We start from the raw sequence: 25,521 nt of genomic DNA on the forward strand, positions 1-25,521 counted from the left end.
AAAGTGAGGACAAAGTGAGGGCTAAAAAACAAACTGAGGGCAAAAGAGAGGGCAAAAAAACAAACTGAGGGCAAAAGTGAGGGCAAAGTGAGGGCAAAAAAACAAACTATGGGGAAAAGTGAGGGCAAAAGTGAGGGCAAAGTCAGGGCTAAAAAACAAACTGAGGGCAAAAGAGAGGGCAAAAAAACAAACTGAGGGCAAAAGAGAGGGCAAAAAAACAAACTGAGGGCAAAAGTGAGGGCAAAGTGAGGGCAAAAAACAAACTAAGGGCAAAAGTGAGGGCAAAAAAACAAACTGAGGGCAAAAGTGAGGGCAAAAGTGAGGGCTAAAAAACAAACTGATGGCAAAAGTGAGGGCAAAAAAACAAACTGAGGACAAAAGTAAGGGCAAAAGTGAGGGCAAAAGTAATGGCTAAAAAAACAAACTGAGGGCAAAAGTAAGGGCAAAAGTGAGGGCTAAAAAACAAACTGAGGGCAAAAGTGAGGGCAAAGTGAGGGCAAAAAACAAACTATGGGGAAAAGTGAGGGCAAAGTCAGGGCTAAAAAACAAACTGAGGGCAAAAGAGAGGGCAAAAAAACAAACTGAGGGCAAAAGAGAGGCAAAAAAACAAACTGAGGGCAAAAGAGAGGGCAAAAAAACAAACTGAGGGCAAAAGTGAGGGCAAAGTGAGGGCAAAAAAACAAACTATGGGGAAAAGTGAGGGCAAAAGTGAGGGCAAAGTCAGGGCTAAAAAACAAACTGAGGGCAAAAGAGAGGGCAAAAAATAAAACTGAGGGCAAAAGAGAGGGCAAAAAAACAAACTGAGGGCAAAAGTGAGGGCAAAGTGAGGGCAATAAACAAACTAAGGGCAAAAGTGAGGGCAAAAGTGAGGGCAAAAAAACAAACTGAGGGCAAAAGTGAGGGCTAAAAAACAAACTGATGGCAAAAGTGAGGGCAAAGTGAGGGCTAAAAAACAAACTGAGGACAAAAGTAAGGGCAAAAGTGAGGGCAAAAGTAATGGCTAAAAAAACAAACTGAGGGCAAAAGTAAGGGCAAAAGTGAGGGCAAAGTGAGGGCTAAAAAACAAACTGAGGGCAAAAGTAAGGGCAAAAGTGAGGGCAAAAGTAATGGCTAAAAAAACAAACTGAGGGCAAAAGTAAGGGCAAAAAAAACACTAAGGGCAAAGTGAGGGCAAAAAAACAAACTGAGGGCAAACTGAGGGCAAAAGTGAGGGCAAAGTGAGGGCAAAAAAAACAAACTGAGGGCAAAAGAGAGGGCAAAAAATCAAACTGAGGGCAAAAGAGAGGGCAAAAAAAACAAACTGAGGGCAAAAGTGAGGGCAAAAAACAAACTAAGGGCAAAAGTGAGGGCAAAAAAAACAAACTGAGGGCAAAAGAGAGGGCAAAAAAACAAACTGAGGGCAAAAGAGAGGGCAAAAAAACAAACTGAGGGCAAAAGTGAGGGCAAAGTGAGGGCAAAAAACAAACTAAGGGCAAAAGTGAGGGCAAAAAAACAAACTGAGGGCAAAAGAGAGGGCAAAAAATCAAACTGAGGGCAAAAGAGAGGGCAAAAAAACAAACTGAGGGCAAAAGTGAGGGCAAAGTGAGGGCTAAAAAAACAAACTGAGGACAAAAGTAAGGGCAAAAGTGAGGGCAAAAGTAATGGCTAAAAAAACAAACTGAGGGCAAAAGTAAGGGCAAAAGTGAGGGCAAAGTGAGGGCTAAAAAACAAACTGAGGGCAAAAGTGAGGGCAAAGTGAGGGCAAAAAACAAACTAAGGGGAAAAGTGAGGGCAAAAGTGAGGGCAAAGTCAGGGCTAAAAAACAAACTGAGGGCAAAAGAGAGGGCAAAAAAACAAACTGAGGGCAAAAGTGAGGGGAAAAAAAAACAAACTAAGGGCAAAAGTAAGGGCAAAAAAACACTAAGGGCAAAGTGAGGGCAAAAAAAACAAACTGAGGGCAAACTGAGGGCAAAAGTGAGGGCAAAAGTGAGGGCAAAGTAAGGGCTAAAAAAAACAAACTGAGGGCAAAAGTGAGGGCAAAGTAAGGGCTAAAAAAACAAACTGAGGGCAAAAGTAAGGGCAAAAGTAAGGGCAAAAGTAAGGGCTAAAAAATAAACTGAGGGCAAAAGTGAGGGAAAAGTGAGGGCAAAAAAACAAACTGAGGGCAAAAAAACAAACTGAGGGCAAAGTGAGGGCAAAAAACAAACTAAGGGCAAAGTGAGGGCAAAAAACAAACTAAGGGCAAAGTGAGGGCAAAAAACAAACTAAGGGCAAAGTGAGGGCAAAAAAAACAAACTGAGGGCAAAAAAAACAAACTGAGGGCTAAAGTGAGGGCAAAGTGAGGGCAAAAAAACAAACTGAGGGCAAAAGTGAGGGCAAAAAAACAAACTGAGGGCAAAAGTGAGGGCAAAAAACAAACTAAGGGCAAAAACAAACTAAGGGCAAAAGTGAGGGCTAAAGTGAGGGCAAAAGTGAGGGCAAGAAAAACAAACTAAGGGCAAAAATGAGGGCAAAGTGAGGGCAAAAGTGAGGGCAAAAAAACAAACTAAGGGCAAAAGTGAAGGGAAAAGTGAGGGAAAAAAACAAACTAAGGGCTAAAGTGAGGGAAAAAAACAAACTGAGGGCAAAAGTGAGGGCAAAAAAATCAAAGTGAGGGCAAAAGTGAGGGCGAAAAAACAAACTGAGGGCAAAAGTAAGGGCAAAGTGAGGGCTAAAAAACAAACTGATGGCAAAAGTGAGGGCAAAAGTGAGGGCAAAGTAAGGGCTAAAAAAATAAACTGAGGGCAAAAGTGAGGGCAAAAGTGAAAGCAAAGTGAGGGCTAAAAAAACAAACTGAGGGCAAAGTGAGGGCAAAAAACAAACTGAGGGCAAAAGTAAGGGCAAAAGTGAGGGCTAAAAAACAAACTGAGGGCAAAAGTGAGGGCAAAGTGAGGGCTAGAAAACAAACTGAGGGCAAAAGTGAGGGCAAAAAACAAACTAAGGGCAAAAGCGAGGGCAAAAAAACAAACTGAGGGCAAAAGTGAGGGCAAGAAAAACAAACTAAGGGCAAAAATGAGGGCAAAGTGAGGGCAAAAGTGAGGGCAAAAAAACAAACTGAGGGCAAAAGTGAGGGCAAAGTGAGGGCAAAAAACAAACTAAGGGCAAAAGTGAGGGCAAAAAAACAAACTGAGGGCAAAAAACAAACTGAGGGCAAAAAACAAACTAAGGGCAAAAAACAAACTAAGGGCAAAAGTGAGGGCAAAGTGAGGGCAAAAAAACAAACTATGGGGAAAAGTGAGGGCAAAAGTGAGGGCAAAGTCAGGGCTAAAAAACAAACTGAGGGCAAAAGAGAGGGCAAAAAAACCAAACTGAGGGCAAAAGTGAGGGCAAAGTGAGGGCAAAAAACAAACTAAGGGCAAAAGTGAGGGCAAAAAACAAACTGAGGGCAAAAAACAAACTAAGGGCAAAAAACAAACTAAGGGCAAAGTGAGGGCTAAAAAACAAACTAAGGGCAAAGTGAGGGCAAAAAAAACAAACTGAGGGCAAAGTGAGGGCAAAAAACAAACTAAGGGCAAAAGTGAGGGCAAAAAAACAAACTGAGGGCAAAGCGAGGGCAAGAAAAACAAACTGAGGGCAAAAAACAAACTAAGGGCAAAAAACAAACTAAGGGCAAAGTGAGGGCTAAAAAAACAAACTGAGGGCAAAAGTGAGGGCTAAAAAACAAACTGAGGGCAAAAGTGAGGGCAAAAAAAACAAACTGAGGGCAAAAAACAAACTGAGAGCAAAAAACAAACTGAGAGCAAAAAACAAACTAAGGGCAAAGTGAGGCCAAAAAAACAAACTAAGGGCAAAGTGAGGGCAAAAAACTAACTGAGGGCAAAAAAACAAACTAAGGGCAAAGTGAGGGCAAGAAAAACAAACTGAGGGCAAAAAACAAACTAAGGGGCAAAAATGAGGGCAAAGTGAGGGCAAAAAACAAACTAAGGGCAAAAGTGAGGGCAAAAAAATAAACTAAGGGCAAAGTGAGGGCAAAGTGAGGGCTAAAAAACAAACTGAGGGCAAAAGTAAGGGCAAAAGTGAGGGCAAAAGTAATGGCTAAAAAAAACAAACTGAGGGCAAAAGTGAGGGCAAAGTGAGGGCTAAAAAACAAACTGAGGGCAAAAGTGAGGGCAAAGTGAGGGCAAAAAAACAAACTATGGGGAAAAGTGAGGGCAAAAGTGAGGGCAAAGTCAGGGCTAAAAAACAAACTGAGGGCAAAGTGAGGGCAAAAAAACAAACTGAGGGCAAAGTGAGGGCTAAAAAACAAACTGAGGGCAAAAGTGAGGGCAAAAAAACAAACTAAGGGCAAAAGTGAGGGCAAAAGAGAGGGCAAAAAACAAACTAAGGGCAAAAGTAAGGGCAAAAGTAAGGGCAAAGTGAGGGCTAAAAAACAAACTGAGGGCAAAAGTGAGGGCAAAGTAAGGGCAAAAGTGAGGGCAAAAGTGAGGGCAAAAAAACAAACTAAGGGCAAAATGGAGGGCAAAGGTGAGGGCAAGAGTGAGGGCAAAAGTGAGGGCAAAAAAACAAACTAAGGGCAAAAATGAGGGCAAAAAAACAAAAGTAAGGGCAACAAAACAAACTAAGGGCAAAAGTGAGGGCAAAGTGAGGGCCTAAAAACTGAGGGCAAAAGTGAGGGCAAAAAAACAAAGTGAGGGCTAAAAAACAAACTGAGTGCAAAAGTGAGGGCAAAGTGAGGGCAAAGTAAGGGCAAAAGTGAGGGCAAAAAAACAAACTGAGGGCAAAAGTGAGGGCAAAAGTGAGGGCAAAATAGAGGGCAAAGGTGAGGGCAAGAGTGAGGGCAAAAATGAGGGCAAAAGTGAGGGCAAAAGTGAGAGCAAAAAAACAAACTAAGGGCAAAAGTGAGGGCAAAAGTAAGGGCAACAAAACAAACTAAGGGCAAAAGTGAGGGCAAAGTGAGGGCGTAAAAACTGAGGGCAAAAGTGAGGGCAAAAAAACAAACTAAGGGCAAAAATGAGGGAAAAGTGAGGGCAAAAGTGAGGGAAAAGTGAGGGCAAAGTGAGGGAAAAGTGAGGGCAAAGTGAGAGTAAAAAAACAAACTAAGGGCAAAAGTGAGGGCAAAGTGAGGGCAAAAAAACAAACTGAGGGCAAAAGTGAGGGCAAAAGTAAGGGCAAAAAACAAACTAAGGGCAAAAGTGAGGGCAAAGTGAGGGCGTAAAAACTGAGGGCAAAAGTGAGGGCAAAATAACAAACTGTGGGCAAAAGTGAGGGCAAAAGTGAGGGCAAAGTGAGGGCAAAAAAACAAACTGAGGCCAAAAGGGTTTCCCAAGGGCATCCACCTAGCCCAGTGATGGAGAACCTATGGCACGGGTGCCAGAGGCGGCACTCAGAGCCCTCTCTGTGGGCACCCACACCCTGGAAAACAGCTATGTTGTACCAATATGACTTAGACTTCTCCTGACAATCATTAGCGCAGGGTGCACCATGAACAGCACAGACAGCGCACTGAATGTAGGCAGGCTGTTATAGCTAAATGATAAAGTACATGGAAGATATACTATATTGGACTGTAGTATTCAAGGTATACACTACGTGCAGAATTATTAGGCAAATGAGTATTTTGACCACATCATCCTCTTTATGCATGTTGTCTTACTCCAAGCTGTATAGGCTCGAAAGCCTACTACCAATTAAGCATATTAGGTGATGTGCATCTCTGTAATGAGAAGGGGTGTGGTCTAATGACATCAACACCCTATATCAGGTGTGCATAATTATTAGGCAACTTCCTTTCCTTTGGCAAAATGGGTCAAAAGAAGGACTTGACAGGCTCAGAAAAGTCAAAAATAGTGAGATATCTTGCAGAGGGATGCAGCACTCTTAAAATTGCAAAGCTTCTGAAGCGTGATCATCGAACAATCAAGCGTTTCATTCAAAATAGTCAACAGGGTCGCAAGAAGCGTGTGGAAAAACGATACGCCTTCCACAGAGGACAGCTTGTCCTTACCCCAGGGGAGCCTGGCACTCATGAGCGACTACATGCTACAGTGCCTGCGCAACGACAGCAGAGTTGCCCACATTTTAACGTGTGCGGACTACTGGGTTGCCACCCTGCTGGATCCACGCTACAAAGACAATGTGCCCACCTTACTTCCTGCACTGGAGCGTGATAGGAAGATGCGCGAGTACAAGCGCACGTTGGTAGACTCGCTACTGAGAGCATTCCCAAATGTCACAGGGGAACAAGTGGTAGCCCAAGGCCAAGGCAGAGGAGGAGCAAGAGGTCGCCAAGGCAGCTGTGTCACGGCCAGCTCCTCTGAGGGCAGGGTTAGCATGGCAGAGATGTGGAAAAGTTTTGTCAACACACCACAGCTAACTGCACCATCACCTGATACGCAACGTGTTAGCAGGAGGCAACATTTCACTAACATGGTGGAACAGTACGTGTGCACACCCATCCACGTACTGACTGATGGTTCGGCCACATTCAACTTCTGGGGTCTCTAAATTGTCCACGTGGCCAGAGCTAGCCTTTTATGCCTTGGAGGTGCTGGCCTGCCCTTACTTTCGCCCTCACTTTCGCCCTTAGTTTGTTTTTTAGCCCTTACTTTCGCCCTCACTTTCGCCCTCACTTTCGCCCTTGCTTTTGCCCTTGCTTTTGCCCTCACTTTTGCCCTCACTTTTGCCCTCACTTTTGCCCTCACTTTTGCCCTTAGTTTGTTTTTCGCCCTTATTTTCGCCCTCACTTTCGCCCTTTGTTTTTTCGCCCTCACTTTCGCCCTTAGTTTGTTTTTTTGCCCTCACTTTTGCCCTTAGTTTATTTTTTGCCCTCACTTTTGCCCTTAGTTTATTTTTTGCCTTCACTTTTGCCCTCACTTTTGCCCTTAGTTTGTTTTTTGCCCTCACTTTTGCCCTTAATTTGTTTTTTTGCCCTCACTTTTACCCTCACCTTCGCCCTTAGTTTGGTTTTTTTGCCCTCACTTTCACCCTTAGTTTGTTCTTTTTGCCCTCACTTTCGCCCTTAGTTTGTTCTTTAGCCCTCAATTTCGCCCTTAGTTTGTTTTTTTTGCCCTCACTTTTGCGCTCACTTTCACCCTTAGTTTGTTCTTTTGCCCTTAGTTTGTTCTTTTGCCCTCACTTTCACCCTTAGTTTGTTTTTTTTTGCCCTCACTTTCACCCTTAGTTTGTTCTTTTTGCCCTCACTTTCGCCCTTAGTTTGTTCTTTAGCCCTCACTTTCACCCTTAGTTTGTTTTTTTTTGCCCTCACTTTCACCCTTAGTTTGTTCTTTTTGCCCTCACTTTCGCCCTTAGTTTGTTCTTTAGCCCTCACTTTCGCCCTTAGTTTGTTTTTTTGCCCTCACTTTTGGCCTTAGTTTATTTTTTGCCCTCACTTTTGCCCTTAGTTTATTTTTTGCCCTCACTTTTGCCCTCACTTTTGCCCTTAGTTTGTTTTTTTGCCCTCACTTTTGCCCTTAATTTGTTTTTTTGCCCTCACTTTTACCCTCACTTTCGCCCTTAGTTTGTTTTTTTTGCCCTCACTTTCACCCTTAGTTTGTTCTTTTTGCCCTCACTTTCGCCCTTAGTTTGTTCTTTAGCCCTCAATTTCGCCCTTAGTTTGTTTTTTTTGCCCTCACTTTTGCGCTCAATTTCACCCTTAGTTTGTTCTTTTGCCCTTAGTTTGTTCTTTTGCCCTCACTTTCACCCTTAGTTTGTTCTTTTTGCCCTCACTTTCGCCCTTAGTTTGTTCTTAAGCCCTCACTTTCGCCCTTAGTTTGTTTTTTTTGCCCTCACTTTTGCGCTCACTTTCACCCTTAGTTTGTTCTTTTGCCCTTAGTTTGTTCTTTTGCCCTCACTTTCACCCTTAGTTTTTTTTTTTTTGCCCTCACTTTCGCCCTTAGTTTGTTTTTTTTGCCCTCACTTTTGCGCTCACTTTCACCCTTAGTTTGTTCTTTTGCCCTTAGTTTGTTCTTTTGCCCTCACTTTCGCCCTTAGCTTGTTTTTTTTGCCCTCACTTTCACCCTTAGTTTGTTCTTTTTGCCCTCACTTTCGCCCTTAGTTTGTTCTTTAGCCCTCACTTTCGCCCTTAGTTTGTTTTTTTTGCCCTCACTTTTGCGCTCACTTTCACCCTTAGTTTGTTCTTTTGCCCTTAGTTTGTTCTTTTGCCCTCACTTTCACCCTTAGTGTTTTTTTTTGCCCTCACTTTTGACCTCACTTTCGCCCTTAGTTTGTTTTTTTCCCTCACTTTCGCCCTTAGATTCTTCTTTTGCCCTCAGTTTGTTTTTTGCCCTCACTTTGCCCTCACTTTCGCCCTTAGATAGTTTTTTTCCCCTCACTTTTGGCCTTAGTTTGTTTTTTTCCCCTCACTTTTGCCCTTAGTTTGTTTTTTTCCCCTCACTTTCGCCCTTAGTTTGTTTTTTTGCTCTCACTTTCGCCCTTAGTTTGTTCTTTTGCCCTCACTTTCGCCCTTAGTTTGTTTTTTTGCCCTCACTTTCGCCCTTAGATTGTTTTTTTGCCCTCACTTTTGCCCTTAGTTTGTTTTTTTGCCCTCACTTTTGCCCTCACTTTCGCCCTCACTTTGCCCTCACTTTTGCCCTTAGTTTGTTTTTTGCCCTCACTTTTGCCCTTAGTTTTTTTTTGTTTGCCTTCACTTTGTTTTTACGCCCTCACTTTTGCCCTATTTTTCTTCCTTACTTTGTTTTTACGCCCTCACTTTCGCCCTTAGTTTGTTTTTTTGCCCTCACTTTGCCCTTAGTTTGTTATTTTTCCCCCTCACTTTGCCCTTAGTTTGTTATTTTTCCCCCTCACTTTCGCCCTTAGTTTGTTTTTTTGCCCTCACTTTTGCCCTTAGTTTGTTATTTTTCCCCCTCACTTTCGCCCTTAGTTTGTTTTTTTGCCCTCACTTTCGCCCTTAGTTTGTTCTTTTGCCCTCACTTTTGCCCTCACTTTTGCCCTTAGTTTGTTCTTTTGCCCTCACTTTTGTTTTTTTGCCCTCACTTTTGCCCTCACTTTTGCCCTTAGTTTGTTCTTTTTGCCCTTAGTTTTTTTTGCCCTCACTTTTGCCCTTAGTTTGTTCTTTTGCCCTCACTTTTGCCCTTAGTTTGTTTTTTGCCCTTATTTAGTTTTTTTGCCCTCACTTTTGCCCTTACTTAGTTTTTTGGCCCTCACTTTTGCCCTGTTTGTTCTTTTGCCCTCACTTTTGCCCTTAGTTTGTTTTTTGCCCTTATTTAGTTTTTTTTGCCCTCACTTTTGCCCTTACTTAGTTTTTTGGCCCTCACTTTTGCCCTAAGTTTGTTCTTTTGCCCTCACTTTTGCCCTTAGTTTGTTTTTTGCCCTTATTTAGTTTTTTTGCCCTCACTTTTGCCCTTACTTAGTTTTTTGGCCCTCACTTTTGCCCTAAGTTTGTTCTTTTGCCCTCACTTTTGCCCTTAGTTTGTTTTTTGCCCTCACTTTTGCCCTTACTTTGTTTTTACGCCCTCACTTTGCCCTCACTTTCGCCCTTACTTTGTTTTTTTGCCCTCACTTTTGCCCTCACTTTGCCCTAAGTTTGTTTTTTTGCCCTCACTTTTGCCCTTAGTTTGTTCTTTTGCCCTCACTTTTGCCCTTACTTTGTTTTTACGCCCTCACTTTGCCCTTACTTTCGCCCTTACTTTGTTTTTTTGCCCTCACTATTGCCCTTAGTTTGTTTTTTTGCCCTCACTTTGCCCTCACTTTGCCCTCACTTTCACCCTTACTTTGTTTTTTTGCCCTCACTTTCGCCCTCACTTTCGCCCTTATTTTGTTTTTACGCTCTCACTTTTGCCCTCACTTTCGCCCTTAGTTAGTTTTTTTGCCCTCACTTTGCCCTCACTTCCGCCCTTACTTTGTTTTTATGCCCTCACTTTCGCCCTTAGTTTGTTTTATCGCCCTCACTTTCGCCCTTTGTTTTTTCACCCTCACTTTCGCCCTCAGTTTCGCCCTTAGATAGTGTTACGGTTACTCCCCGGCTAGCTGGGAGCTGGACCGCTTGGATAGTCTGGATCTCTGTTTAGGGAGAGAGAGAGGAGCCGCTTTGTCACGATATCCAGAAGGATCCTGTAAATGTAGAACAATCCCGGTAATGATCTTTCAGCTAGGATAATCCTTCCCCCCTCCACAAACGAGTCGAGGCTGCGATTTGAAGGTTAAGCAAGACTGATGTTTATTGACCCGGGGCCTCCTTTTATGTCATCCTGCCCTGGGAAGGGCTACATTTACATGATTACCACAATACACAATTACATGTCTGGGACAGCCCCCACGTCTCCTCCCCTCAGATAAGCCTTTAACATAATCAACCCACACACAATGTTACCCAAGTTCTGGATTGTAACGGATCGCCTGGCACCCCGACTGAGTACCTCCGTTTACGGATGCGCCTAGCGTTTTCCTGAGGCTTCCAAGCACTCTGGCAGACACCACAATCACCGAACCAGCATATAAATCCTCTCCCAGCAATGAATGCTGTAGGCAGTTGAATAGGAACCACACAAATAGGTTTTCACTCCTAGCAGTCAAACTGGGACAGCATGCAATAAATCCTCCCCCCAAGGATGAGACGACACTTCACCTTGAGGTTTAAAACAGGAACTCCCTTTATTTTAACACAAGCATTGATTTATACATATCATCCAACAAGGTACCACCCACAGGCTCTGCAAAACAGCCAATCATATGTATCTACAGTATTTAAACCTTCCCAGCAATTGTACACAAAATCCCCTCCCCTCTGTCTGTAACGCAATAAACAAAACACAATGAGCATTGTCTGAGATGTAATTAACCAACACAATAGCATTGTCTCAGACGCAATCCACAAAATACAATTATCAAACGTAATGGACTAACTTGAACCCTGGCATACACATATACAATGTAACCGAACACATAATAACATGCATAGTATTTAAGACAGCCTGAATGCAATCTGCTACACAGTCTTAAAGGGGCATTGCTCCTAAAAGTCAGACATGTCCACGGATGGCCATTAAAGGGCCAGTAGCAGCAATATAAAATAGCACATGCCCAAAAATTGCATTCAAACGTACCAAATCACCAGGGGCCATAGTCAGCAGGTAGGAGGCGGGTAGCCAGTCCTCTCCAATGCCCAGTGGCGAGGCGGGTTCCGCCACATTTCTCCCCTTTCCCATTGAGACTATCCAGACTCCAGACCTCCAGGCGGTCTGGGGCTCTGATAGTCAGCCGGCCTTTCTCCAAGGGTGTAGTTGTCCCTATGGCCCCCTGCCACTTGTGCCCAGTTGTAGATCCATGACTTGGGGGGAAGGTAACCAGGGTGCCCTCTCCCCTGGTTGAACAAAGCTGTTGCTGGGGGGAAGGGATAACCGGCTCCTCTCTCTGCGACACCCTCCCTTGTTGTAGGGGAAAACAGACTGCCTCTCCTTCCAATACATTGTCCTGTTGTTGTGGACCAGGACAGACTGTCCATATCTCCAGTGGTGCAGGTACAGAGACTACGGTCCCATCTGCACTGTTGTGGGGCTTGCTGTCTCCCCTTGGTGTGCTAGGCAAACCGCTGGGGCTACTTGGGGAACAGCGGCCAGCGGTGTTCTGCACTGATGCCAGCAATTCTGCTGGGGCGAGGGGGGTACAAGCCAGCCCTGTAACAAGGGGGTCGGTGGAGCAGAGGCTAGCGGCTCTCTGCCCTGATGCCAGCTCTTCTGCTGGAGGGACTGGAGTACAGTCCTGCTGGGTAGTAAGGGGACAAGTAGGGCAGAGGCCAGCGGCGCTCTGCCCAGATGCCAGCTCTTCTGCTGGGAGGGGGCCAGAGGGGGCTAACGACTCCTCTACTGACCCCAGTACCTGATTTGGAGTTGGCTGTGGAGGGGAGGGGTTGCTTACCTCCTCCTCCTGGTACTGCTGCTGGAGTTGGAGATCTGGGCCGGCTGCCCAGTATCTCTGTAGGGCCGGTAGAGAGATCTCGGTCCCATCTCCACCTGCCATCTGTGGGTCTTCCCAGGACCAGTCGATAAGGTCCCTCATTTCTGGGGCTGGTTGGGGAGTAGGAGGTACCGAATGCAGGTCTCCTGATGACGGACTTAGTTGTTGGGGAGGGGGAACGAAACTCACCGCTCCCAATGGTGTACAGTCCATAAGCCCCATCAGGTTAGAGACAGGCGGTGTCACTTGATTATATAAGTCCGCATAATTCCGTTCGATCTCCCATTGCTCTGGTGGTACTTGCTGGGTATAGGGTGACTGACTGGAGCTGAACAGGTGCTGGTAATCCTGCTCCAGTTCCCATTCCTGGACAGCCAGTTCAATCAGGTCTGGCCTTAGGTCTTCGGCCATAGGGAGATCCAGCACGGCCTCTCTGTAGTCACAAATGTCCCAAAGCCGTGACTCTGCCGCACTCCCAAATTCCGGTTCTGCAAAGGCCCCCCATAATAAGCCAGGGCCATTATAATCCATGCCCTCGGGTTTGTCAAATTTGGCCATTCCGGGAACCCGCTGAACCGCGTACCAACGTAGCGCTTGGTATGCATCATCGAGACCCAGTTCCCTCCATGCCAGTGAATTAAGTTGCCTCACCAATTCCTCCTGGGCCTGTTCTCCCAGCAAAGGTATCCGTAGGGCCACTCTGGCTTGTAACCGCTGCTCCTTGCTGGGAAGACGCTCACCTCGCCAACGCTGGACACCTTCTAGGGTTTCTTCCCACATCTCTTGTCGGGCGCTCTCTCTGCAGTCCAACCTGGTTGCCTCTCCTATTGGCTTGACTAGTGGTGCCAAGAGGTTCTGTAACCTCCGGTTACATTCCTTTTCTACCTCGAGCGTCGTCCAGGGACTCGCTGGTTCTATGCCGCTCCATAATAATTCCTGTGTCTCCAGGGTGTTGTTCCTCTCACACCAGGACGCCATCCCACTGCTTGCCACCAATGTAACGGATCGCCTGGCACCCCGACTGAGTACCTCCGTTTACGGATGCGCCTAGCGTTTTCCTGAGGCTTCCAAGCACTCTGGCAGACACCACAATCACCGAACCAGCATATAAATCCTCTCCCAGCAATGAATGCTGTAGGCAGTTGAATAGGAACCACACAAATAGGTTTTCACTCCTAGCAGTCAAACTGGGACAGCATGCAATAAATCCTCCCCCCAAGGATGAGACGACACTTCACCTTGAGGTTTAAAACAGGAACTCCCTTTATTTTAACACAAGCATTGATTTATACATATCATCCAACAAGGTACCACCCACAGGCTCTGCAAAACAGCCAATCATATGTATCTACAGTATTTAAACCTTCCCAGCAATTGTACACAAAATCCCCTCCCCTCTGTCTGTAACGCAATAAACAAAACACAATGAGCATTGTCTGAGATGTAATTAACCAACACAATAGCATTGTCTCAGACGCAATCCACAAAATACAATTATCAAACGTAATGGACTAACTTGAACCCTGGCATACACATATACAATGTAACCGAACACATAATAACATGCATAGTATTTAAGACAGCCTGAATGCAATCTGCTACACAGTCTTAAAGGGGCATTGCTCCTAAAAGTCAGACATGTCCACGGATGGCCATTAAAGGGCCAGTAGCAGCAATATAAAATAGCACATGCCCAAAAATTGCATTCAAACGTACCAAATCACCAGGGGCCATAGTCAGCAGGTAGGAGGCGGGTAGCCAGTCCTCTCCAATGCCCAGTGGCGAGGCGGGTTCCGCCACATGGATGTACCCCAAAACCAGGGGGTACATCTTTACATTCGGTATCCTCAGACAGTCCTGGTGTAGGGGAACAACATATCCAAAATCCGGCTCCGTCGGTCCAAGGGTTCGGGAGTTACGGGTCCCTGAAGTCCTGACCGACCGCACACAGTGTAATTAACAGTTTTGTAACAGTGTAACTAACAGTTTTGTAACAGTGCTCCCTTTTTGTGGAACACTCTGGCAGACACTGTCTGACCCCTTTTCGGGGCAGACTAAGGCTGTCCAGACCGCGGGTTATGCTGGGCTGAGGTCTGTTTGTCTGGACAACCCGTCAGCGTTGCCATTCTGTTTCCCAGGTCTGTAGGTAATGGTGAAGTTGAAGGGTTGTAATGACAGACTCCAACGTAAAAGTCTGCCGTTATCCCCCGAGACCCGGTTTAGCCACACCAACGGGTTATGGTCAGTAACCAGAGTGAACTCTTGTCCATACAAATAGGGAGTCAATTTCTTTAGTGCCCACACCAAAGCCAAACACTCTTTTTCTACCGCTGCATAGCTGACTTCGCGTGGCAGGAGCTTACGGCTGATGTAGACAACTGGGTGCTCCCCTCCGTCTTCACCTACTTGGCTGAGGACAGCTCCCAGCCCGAACATGGAAGCGTCTGTATGGACGATAAAACGTTTGTTAAGGGCTGGGGCCGCCAAGACGGGAGCATTGACAAGAGCAAGTTTGAGAGCTTGGAAAGCCGTTTCACAGTGGGGAGACCACAGGACCTGTCGAGGTAAGTTTTTCTTGGTCAGGTCAGTCAGGGGTTTGGCAAGTGTGCTGTAGTCTGGTACAAACCGTCTGTAGTACCCTGCTGTGCCCAGGAATGCTAGGACCTGAGTCTTAGTGGTGGGGGTGGGCCAATTGGCAACAGCTTCTATCTTGGCCGGCTCTGGTCGCTGTTTCCCACACCCCACCCGGTGACCCAGGTACTGTACCTCGGCCATCCCAAAGTGGCATTTTTCTGGCTTCAGAGTCAGGCCCGCAGTCCGGATCTGATCCAGAACCATTCCTACGTGAGCTAAGTGGTCCCCCCAGGACTCACTGTGGATCGCTATGTCGTCCAGGTATGCGCAAGCAAAACTCTGGAAGCCATCCAGGAGCCTATCAACCAAGCGCTGGAATGTAGCTGGGGCATTCTTCATCCCAAACGGCATTACCTTAAAATGATATAAGCCGAACGGGGTGACGAATGCTGACTTGGGGACAGCCTCCTGGGCCAGGGGAATCTGCCAGTAACCCTTGCAGAGGTCGATGGTGGTCAGATAATTTCCCCTGGCTATACGATCGAGTAGCTCGTCTACCCTGGGCATAGGGTAAGCGTCCGTCACTGTCTTTTCATTGAGCCTCCGATAGTCTACGCAAAACCGGGTTGTACCATCTTTCTTGGGCACCAGGACCACTGGAGAAGCCCAGGGACTATCGGAGGGCTCAATTACCTTGAGTTGGAGCATCTCATCGATCTCCTTCTTTATCTCTGCCCTAACTGCCTCGGGGATTCGGTAAGAAGCCTGGCGTAAAGGAGCTTGTCCCGGGGTATCTACCTGGTGGGTGGTTAAGGTAGTGTACCCTGGCTTCTGGGAGAAAGTGGGGCTTTTGGACTGCAGGAGTTGGTTAAGCTGCTCCCTTTCAGTGGGGCTAAGTCGGTCCCCTATCTTGACCTGAACTACTATATCTGCGTGGGGACTTTTTTCTAACAGATCTGGAATGGGTAGACTGTCGGGGTCTTCCTGAGGGGGACAGCATATGGCCGTCACGTTCTCCGGCCGCTCAAGATATTCCTTGAGCATGTTCACATGGAATGTCTTTCTAAGATTGCTGTCATGGCAGCTAGCTATTACGTAGGTGGTGTCTCCCCTTTTCTCCACTATCTGATAGGGGCCCTGCCAGGACGCCTGTAATTTGTCTGTCTTAACTGGCTTAAGCACTAACACCTTTTGTCCTAGGGTAAAGATTCTCTTTCGGGCCCCCCGATCGTACCACACCTTCTGTCTTCTCTGGGCCGACTGGAGGTTAGCCTGCACTGATTTAGCTAATTGCTCCATTCGGTCCCTGAGTTCCAGCACGTACGGCACAATGGGGACACCGTCAGTCTCCATCTCTCCCTCCCAGTGCTCCCGGATCAGGTTTAGGGGTCCCCGTACTTTTCTTCCGTAGAGCAACTCGAAGGGCGAAAACCCGGTCGTTTCCTGGGGCACCTCCCGATAAGCAAATAGGAGGTGTGGCAGAAAACGCTCCCAGTCTCGGTATTCCTGAGTAAATGTTTTGAGCATTTGTTTGAGGGTCCCGTTGAACCTCTCACAAAGTCCGTTTGTCTGGGGGTGGTATGGAGAGCTCAGGAGGGACTTAATTTTGCAAACCTGCCAGAGTTGCTGAGTCAATTCGGCCGTAAATTGGGTGCCTCGGTCGGACAGGATTTCTTTCGGAAATCCTACCCGGGAAAACACCTGCACAGCGCATTCGCTACCGTATCCGCTTGGATGTTGGATAGGGCGACAGCTTCCGGGTACCTGGTAGCGTAGTCCACTACGGTAAGAATGTAGCGCTTACCGGAGGGACTAGGGGTAGCCAGCGGTCCCACTAGGTCAATAGCAACCCTGCTGAAGGGTTCCTCCACAATGGGCATATTTACTAAATGAGCTTTAGGGTGATCGCCTCTCCTCCCTACTCGTTGGCACACATCGCAGGTCTTACAATAAGTCCTAACATCAGCGTGTACCCCTGGCCAAAAGAATGTGTGAGTAATGCGGTGTAGTGTGCGGGTTACAGCTAGGTGGCCTGCCAAGGGAATGTCATGTCCTATCTTGAGTATTTCTCGACGGTATTTGTGGGGCACTACCAGCTGTCGCCTCTGCTGCTCCCTTTTCTCCGTCAAGCAATACAGCTTTCCCTTTTCCCATACAAAGGTTTCGTTATCTGACCCGCTCCCTCCGGTCTCTGCTCGTTCCCGGTACTTTTGTAATGTCGGGTCAGTCTTAGACTCTGTCTCGAAAGCATCTGGGGTGTCCCAGAGTATGGGACCTAACGGGTCAGTCGAGGTCGGGGTAGGTCTTACCTGTGTCTCCCGCACCGGTGATAGTTCTTGCTCCGTTCGGGCTTGGGCTCTGGTAGTCACTGGGTTTGCCTCGTTGTTGTACACTGGAGCATAGGCAGAAGTCATGGGGCCCAAATCGTTGCCCAGTAGTACTTCGGCAGGTAAATTATCCATTATGCCCACGTTTACGGACCCCTTTCCCACTCCCCAATCAAGATGTACTTTAGCGGTCGGAATTTTGTACACATCCCCTCCCGCCACTCTAACGGCCACAGTCTGCCCTGATCGCTTGTGCTCCGGCACCAAATGGCTCTGGACTAGTGTAATGGTAGCCCCCGTGTCTCTTAACCCCTCGGTAGATCGCCCCTCGAGCCATACCTTCTGCCGATGGTGCTGGCGGTTATCCGAAGCAGCATATACCGGATCTGCTTCGTGAAGTGGTCCCAAATATTCCTCCATAGGGGCTTCTTGGTTAACACAGAGCGCCCGGGCAGGACGAGATGACCCAGGGGGGTAATTATAATTCCGGGGGGTCTGGTGTGCATTAAGGGGGCAGCTAGCCATGCGGTGGCCTGGTTGATTGCATCGGTAGCAGGTCGGTCTGGGACGATCAGAGTTGTTATTCGGTGGTCCTGAGTAACGTGCGGGGCCCGCGGGCACCGAGGCTCGGAATTCAGTACGTGGTGGCGTGCGGTAAACATCTTTGTGTTCGACCCGTGCTGGGGCTCGGTAGTTCGTGGGTTCGTGTAGACGGGAGTCGTAATGTTCATCGGCCAATTTGGCTGCTTCTTCTAAGGTAGAGGGTCGTCTGTCTCGCAGCCATTCCTTCCCCTGCTGCTCCATGCCGTTATAAAAATGTTCTAAGAGAAATAATTGTAAAATTTCCTCACCAGTCACAGCTTTACTTCCGCTCATCCAGTGATTTGCCGCTCTCCGCATTCGGTGCGCCCATTCCATATGTGTGTCGTTAGGCTTCTTTCTCGTGCTACGAAATTGTCGGCGATACGTGTCAGGAGTTACAGCGTACCGCCGCAACAGTGTCTCTTTGACCAGCGCATACTGTGTCACTTCCTCAGTGCCCAGAGTCCGAAATGCTTCCAGAGCTCGCCCGGATAGTTTTCCAGACAATATCGTGGGCCACTCTCTGTTGGGAATCTGGTGCAGGGCACATTGCCTCTCGAAGTCCGCCAAATATTCATCGATTCCTGTCTCGCTTTCTAGGAAGGGTCTAAAAGCCGCATAGGGTATCTTTGGCCTCCCGGCGTTTCCGACAGGAACGATTACCTGAGGTGCTTCGGCATTGCGGTGTGCGGTCACTAGGCTGAGTTCGTGGGCTCGAGCCTCCCGTATATCCTCGTCCGCTTCTGCCATCAACTGCTGTACCAGTTCCGTAGGTGGGTTCGGCCCGTATAGAGAGAGCCTCTCCCGAACAATCCTGGTCTTTTCGTCACTACTCGTGGTCGGGGTTTCTGCCATCGTGAAGCCCTGATCCAGTTCGGTTAGTTCTGCGATCAGTTCCCTTCTCGGACGGTTGCTGGCGTTCCCCCCTCTGCTTTCGAGTAAATCCTTCAGGGTCGCACGTTTCAATTTTTCGTAAGCGCTCTCCATCCGTTCAGTACCTCTCCTAGGAAATCCAGGACAATCCCACCGCTGCCATCCAAATGTTACGGTTACTCCCCGGCTAGCTGGGAGCTGGACCGCTTGGATAGTCTGGATCTCTGTTTAGGGAGAGAGAGAGGAGCCGCTTTGTCGCGATATCCAGAAGGATCCTGTAAATGTAGAACAATCCCGGTAATGATCTTTCAGCTAGGATAATCCTTCCCCCCTCCACAAACGAGTCGAGGCTGCGATTTGAAGGTTAAGCAAGACTGATGTTTATTGACCCGGGGCCTCCTTTTATGCCATCCTGCCCTGGGAAGGGCTACATTTACATGATTACCACAATACACAATTACATGTCTGGGACAGCCCCCACGTCTCCTCCCCTCAGATAAGCCTTTAACATAATCAACCCACACACAATGTTACCCAAGTTCTGGATGTACCCCAAAACCAGGGGGTACATCTTTACATTCGGTATCCTCAGACAGTCCTGGTGTAGGGGAACAACATATCCAAAATCCGGCTCCGTCGGTCCAAGGGTTCGGGAGTTACGGGTCCCTGAAGTCCTGACCGACCGCACACAGTGTAATTAACAGTTTTGTAACAGTGTAACTAACAGTTTTGTAACAGATAGTTTTTTTGCCCTCACTTTCGCCCTTACTTTCGCACTTAGTTTGTTTTTTGCCCTCACTTTCGCCCTTAGTTTGGTTTTTTCGCCCTTACTTTCGCCCTTAGATAGTTTTTTTGCCCTCACTTTCGCCCTTACTTTGTTTTTTTCGCCCTTACTTTGTTTTTTTCGCCCTTACTTTTGCTCTTAGTATCTTTCTTTCACCCTTACTTTCACCCTTAGTATGTTTTTTCGCCCTTACTTTCGCCATTACTTTCGCCCTCACTTACGCCCTCACTTTCGCCCTTAGTATATTTTTTTGCGCTTACTTTCGCCCTTACTTTCGCCCTTAGTAGCATCAACTCTAATGACTGTGTTGTATTGATCCTTTATTATTCCTGCTGGAAGATACCGTATGAGTGAATTGATAGCAGTCTATAATAGACATACATCTGGTTGTTACAAGTTTAGGCTAGGTCTACACGACGACATTTGTCGCACGACAATATTTATGATAGTCTATGGTGTCGCACTGCAACATTTGAAATGTCGCAGTGCGACACCATAGACTATCATTATAAATAATGTCGGGCGACAAAATGTTGCAGTGTAGTTGTGCCCTATCTGTCATGTCGTCGTGTAGACCTAGCCTTAGAGGTGGAGGGCAGTGATGGCCAGTTCGCCGTGTTCGCCCGCGAACACATGCGGGCTGCCATCTTAACTCACCTGTCCGGTGATGCACAGATAAGCCCTTACCTGTGCTTGTGCTGCGAGCCGTCTGAAACAAATGCAGTCAACATGAGCAGGCAGTTCCAAGAACAGCCCGATGAAGGCCCCCGGTGGCTTTTCTCAGAACTGCCTGCTCCCGCTGACCGAATTTGTTTCAGACCGGCTCGCGGCACAGGCACAGGTAAAAGGCTTATCTGTTCCTCGCCGGACTTGTGAGTTAAGATGGCAGCCCGCATGTGTTTGCGGGCGAACGCGGTAAATTGGCCATCATTGGTGGAGGGCACAAACTGACATTTGCAAAACTGATTGGATAATGTCAGTTAATGCAGGGACACCCCCCCCCCAGCTAGTTACACCCATCTGGACCTTCACTGCAATTGCTAGCAATTCACTCATAACTTCTAGCAGAATAAGAAGTAAACAAGGATGCTTTCCAGAGAGTGACCGCAAGCAGAGATCTTGTAAAACTTCAGGAATGGATACGCAAAGTTCAGAATAGGCCATCGATTAGAAAACCCGGCTATAAATAGTTTTATTGCATACAATGATTATGTTCTACGCGTTTTTAAATATATTTCTGTGTATTCCCCAGGTTATTCGGTTTCCATTTTTGCCACGGGTATCTACACAGGTGAGTCTACATTTACATTGCTGCCTACGAAGAGGAACCACTGATGGTAGCCATGATTTAAACACTCCTGTGCGCCAACCAAAAACCGTAACAAGGCCCCCACCTACCATGGGCCATTTACTATACTCCTGGTGTTTTGTTATGTGGCGGAGGGTCTCTGATCCCTCTCAGACACCAGGACCCGGGTGCTACTGCTATCTCTGGACCCCCTATAGCTCCATCCCAGGTTTAAGGATGTGTACAAACATGGTTATTGTTCCAAGAAGGGCTGAAGAGTAAACCAACACCAATCCCTTCTGTACTGGTGGTGAAACCCAACACCATAATGGAGGACCGGTTTCATCTTTGTTATAGAGGGCATGACACTGGAGCTAGACATCAGAGGTCAACACAATATTCATGCAATCTTTGAATTTTTACGAGATCTAAAGTACAAACAAACAGGAAGCAAGATGGCTTCCTTAAGACACAACATTGACTATCTTGGTAATGCCCTGTTCACATGGTTAATATTTGGTAGTGTTTATAAGCCCAAACCAAGAGTGGAACCTACAAACAAATATTATAATAGAACAATTTAGTAAATTTTTGTGTGTGTTTTGGGGGGATTTGTACCCACTCCTGATTTTGACTTACAAATACTAATGAAATACTGATAAAAAAAAACCTGACCAAATACTGACCGTGTGAGGGGCCAACGGGCAGGTCTAAGAGCACAACTGCAGCCTCTAGTGGTAATGAGTGAAAGTGCAACACAAATTCTTCAGTGGGTGAAACAGCAGCCACTAGTGGTCAGTTAATAGAAGAACAGCAGAATCCTGACACAGTACCTTCCTGCTTTGCATTATTAATTTATATGTGCACTTATATAGCACTACTGTATTCAGCAGTACTTTACAGCCATTAGCATCACGCTGTCCCCAATGGGGCTCACACTCTATGTTCCCTATCAGTATGTCTTTAGAGTGTGGGATGAAACTCACGCAATTAGTTTGTATTATTATTATATTTTTTTATTTATTCAACAATCCTGTTTTTTCTTTGTAGCAAGAAAACACTTCATTATACCAATTGCTGTGTTATCAACAATGCTGATCACCATATCTTTATGGTATCTGCTTAAAAGGAAGAGATGCCTTTCAAGCCAAAACATTGAGAGACTTCATTACACCCCATCCACCCCAGAGACTGATGATGTAAAATGATGCATTCCTATTGCAGACTAAAATAATAGGGAGAACCAATAGTAAAGAAAAATACAAAGGAAACTTTAAAAAAAATCCCATATCACCTGAGCCTCTTCGGAAGACAATATATTTTCTCATACTGTATACAGTCATGTGAAAAAATTAGGACACCCTTTGAAAGCATGTGGTTTTTTGTAACATTTTTAATAAAAGGTTATTTCATCTCCGTTTCAACAATACAGAGAGATTAAAGTAATCCAACTAAACAAAGAAAACTGAAGAAAAGTCTTTTCAAGATCTTCTGTAAATGTCATTCTACAAAAATGCCTATTCTAACTGAGGAAAAAGATAGGACACCCTTGCCCCTAATAGCGAGTGTTACCTCCTTTGGCTGAAATAACTGCAGTGAGACGGTTCTTGTAGCCATCTACCAGTCTTCGACATCGGTCTGAGGAAATTTTACCCCACTCCTCAATGCAGAACTTTTTCAGCTGTGAGATGTTTGAGGGGTTTCTTGCACGTACAGCCCTTTTCAAGTCACCCCACAGCATCTCAATGGGATTCAAATCTGGACTTTGACTTGGCCATTCCAGGACTCTCCATTTCTTCTTTTTCAGCCAATCTTTGGTTGATTTACTAGTATGTTTTGGGTCATTGTCATGTTGCATGGTCCAGTTCCGCTTCAGCTTTAATTTTCTAACTGATGGTCTCACATGTTCTTCAAGCACCTTCTGATACACAGTAGAATTCATCGTGGATTCTATGATGGTGAGCTGACCAGGTCCTGCTGCAGCAAAGCAGCCCCAAACCATGACACTTCCACCTCCATGCTTCACAGTTGGTATGAGGTTCTTTTCTTGGAATGCTGTGTTTGGTTTACGCCAAACATGTCCTCTGCTGTTGTGTCCAAATAATTCAATTTTGGACTCATCTGTCCAAAGAACATTATTCCAGAAGTCCTGGTCTTTGTCAACTTTATCTCTGGCAAATGTCAGTCTGGCCTCGATGTTTCTCTTGGAAAGCAAAGGTTTCCTCCTTGCACACCTCCCATGCAAGTTAAACTTGTACAGTCTCTTTCTTATTGTAGAGGCATGTACTTCTACATCAACAGTAGCCAGAGCCTGCTGTAGTTCTCGAGATGACACTTTAGGGTTTTTGGAGACCTCTTTTAGCATCTTGCGGTCTGCTCTTGGGGTGAACTTGCTGGGGCGACCAGTCCTGGGCATGTTGGCAGTTGTTTTGAAAGCCCTCCACTTGTAGACTATCTTCCGGACAGTGGAATGGCTGATTTCAAAATCTTTTGAGATCTTTTTAAATCCCTTCCCAGACTCATAGGCTGCTACAATCTTTTTTCTGAAGTCCTCTGACAGCTCTTTTGCTCTCACCATGGTGCTCACTCTCACTTCAACAGTCAGGAGCACACCAAACTAAATGTCTGAGGTTTAAATAGGGCAAGCCTCATTCAACATGCAGAGTAACGATCTACTAATTATGTGCACCTGGTGTGATATACCTGTGTGAGATCTGAGCCAATTTAAGAGGGAATACATGTGAGGGTGTCCTATCTTTTTCCTCAGTTAGAATAGGCATTTTTGTAGAATGACATTTACAGAAGATCTTGAAAAGACTTTTCTTCAGTTTTCTTTGTTTAGTTGGATTACTTTAATCTCTCTGTATTGTTGAAACGGAGATGAAATAACCTTTTATTAAAAATGTTACAAAAAACCACATGCTTTCAAAGGGTGTCCTAATTTTTTCACATGACTGTATGTATATTGGGTAAGTTGAAATCCCCTGCAATAACTGCATGCATATACGCAGATCAGTGCCGTCATTGCACTTGGCATGGTTTTGTAATGCAGCTTTTGTGGCCATAAACCACACTACAAAAGCATGTGATTTTGCCATGCGGTAACTGGACACATTACTGCAAGCACAGGTGACGGGTGAAGTGAATAACTTTATCTCATTACAGTGGCCCGTGTCAGGGATGGGAAATATTCAGCAGCAGGTGAACAACCAGGTCTTCAAGTTGATGTTAGAAGCAGGAAAAATAGGCAGTGAGTGATTTGGACAAGGGCCAAATTGTGATGTCTAGATGGCTGGATTTGAGCATCTCCAAGATGCAAGTCTTGTGGTGTGTATCTCCCAAAAGTGGTACGTGGAAGGATGACTGGTGAAACCAGTGGAGTAACTAGGAACTAGAAAACTTTTGATGGGGCCCCTCACCCCAGCAAGTTCTTCGCAACCCCCTTCTCCCATGCAACCCTCACTCCTGTGGCTAGTCAAGATTGCTCTCTTAAGCGAGGCCCGGCAGCCACTCCGTCCATTTTCTACACATATATACTGTATGTCATGTCACTGTATATAATGTCATTGTATAATACTATTGACAGTAACATCTTTTAATGCTCCTCCTGGGTGGACCCCTTCTGAGTTTGGGCCCCAAAGCAGCAGCTACCCCTTCTTCTCCTACAGCTGTGCCTCTGGGTGAAACAGCGTCAGTGTCATGGATGCCAAAGGCATACTGATGCTCATGGGGAGCGAGGGCTCATCTGGTTTGATCTCACAGAAATGGTGCAGTATTACCGAAAAAAGCACCGATTACCAAAAAGCTACTGCTGGGTATGTCAGAAATGTGTCAGAATGCACAGGACATCACAGCTTGCACAGACCAGTCAGACGGGCACATCTACTAAGCTTTTGGAATAAAAAGAAAACAAAACAGGAGTATTTTCAAAGTCTATCTTCAATTTGCGACTCATTTATTATCCATTAAAGGGGTTATCCAATATCATAAACCGCCCCCCCCCCCCATGTGCTGGGCCCCTCAGAGGGAATATACTTACCCCGCTCCCTGCTGCACTCCTGGTCTCTGCTGGTTCTCCATATACACGGATGAAAACATGTAATGTTGGGGGGAGCAGCCAATGGCAGACGGGGATAAGCCTCCCTAGCATCGCGGGTGACGCTAGGGAGGCTCGTCCCTGTCCCCACCTGCCATTAGCTGCTCCCCCCACATCCCCAACACCGGATGTTTTCATCTGTGTACAGGGAGAAGCAGCAGCGACGGTGCGGGGACAAGGAGCGGCGCGAGCAGAGGCATAAGTATATTACCTCTGAGGGTCCCGGCACATGGGGGGGGCTGTTTATGATATTGGATAACCCCTTTAATAAATCTGGTTTGTCTTTCTTGGTTTAAGTCTGACCTTCAGTGGTTTTCTTGTAAGACGGGTTCAAATTTACTAAAACTGGTCTAAATAGTATGCACATAAAAATGTGGCACAAGCAAGCTGAATTTTAGTGCTGATCTCCATTAAAGTTGGCATATTGTGGCGCAACTCACCACTCAACGCAGAGACAGAAAAGTACGCCAGCCCTGGGGTTGCGTAGAAATTACCTTGGCTGCAGGGAGAATCGAAGGGCGAGTATTCTCGCCTCACTCTCCACCCTGCCTCCTGATCCTCCACTGCCACCAATAATAATAGGGAGCCTTAAGCATACTTTACCAAAGTACAATAGCAACATCATGCATTAGGATCGCAGAACATGATGTTGCTATGGCACACCGATGATATCGCAATGTTCAGTAGTACTATCACGCATGCGCCTCTGGTCTAGGGCTGTCAATCTAGGGGGAGGAGGGGCGTGTTTTGAAGGAAAGGGGCGTCAGTATGGAGCACCAGGGGCATCGCACGCTCAAACTGCATAAGACCACCTCCTGGTATATCAATAGCTCGTTTGCGTATTAATACAAGTTCAAATTATTCAAGAACGCATGTTCCTACAGAGAAAAGAGAGATATCCTTTTAATCAGCTTCATCAACCCTACCGTGATATATGCCTGGTTGTATAGGGTTGATCCTGGTGACAGAGGCACTTTAAATCTGTACTATGAAAGTGTGTTTTATCAAAAGCAATTTCCGAATGCGTTCTCTCTGCTCGTTCTTCTGAGGTTGTGAAGCCATTATATTATGGTTCTGTGCTGGAGACAAGTGTCAGATTATTGGGCTTTCTGGATGATTGGATGATGGA

General features: G+C 46.3%; 1 protein-coding gene across 2 annotated transcripts in view; it reads left to right on the plus strand.

Annotated features, from left to right (window-relative positions):
* The window catches only part of PLA2R1 (phospholipase A2 receptor 1), a 94,861-nt gene extending 73,208 nt beyond the window's left edge, over nucleotides 1–21,653 (plus strand). For both annotated transcript variants that reach the window (XM_044304937.1, XM_044304938.1), the window contains exons 24-25: nucleotides 20,261–20,299; nucleotides 21,347–21,653. In XM_044304937.1, coding sequence (XP_044160872.1) covers nucleotides 20,261–20,299; nucleotides 21,347–21,504 — 197 coding nt within the window. In that variant the 3' untranslated portion in view covers nucleotides 21,505–21,653. The remainder of the gene's footprint in view (nucleotides 1–20,260; nucleotides 20,300–21,346) is intronic.
* Nucleotides 21,654–25,521: the final 3,868 nt, after the last annotated feature.

The sequence above is a fragment of the Bufo gargarizans genome, chromosome 8 (assembly GCF_014858855.1).
Source record: "Bufo gargarizans isolate SCDJY-AF-19 chromosome 8, ASM1485885v1, whole genome shotgun sequence".
Classification (NCBI taxonomy): Eukaryota; Metazoa; Chordata; class Amphibia; order Anura; family Bufonidae; genus Bufo; species Bufo gargarizans.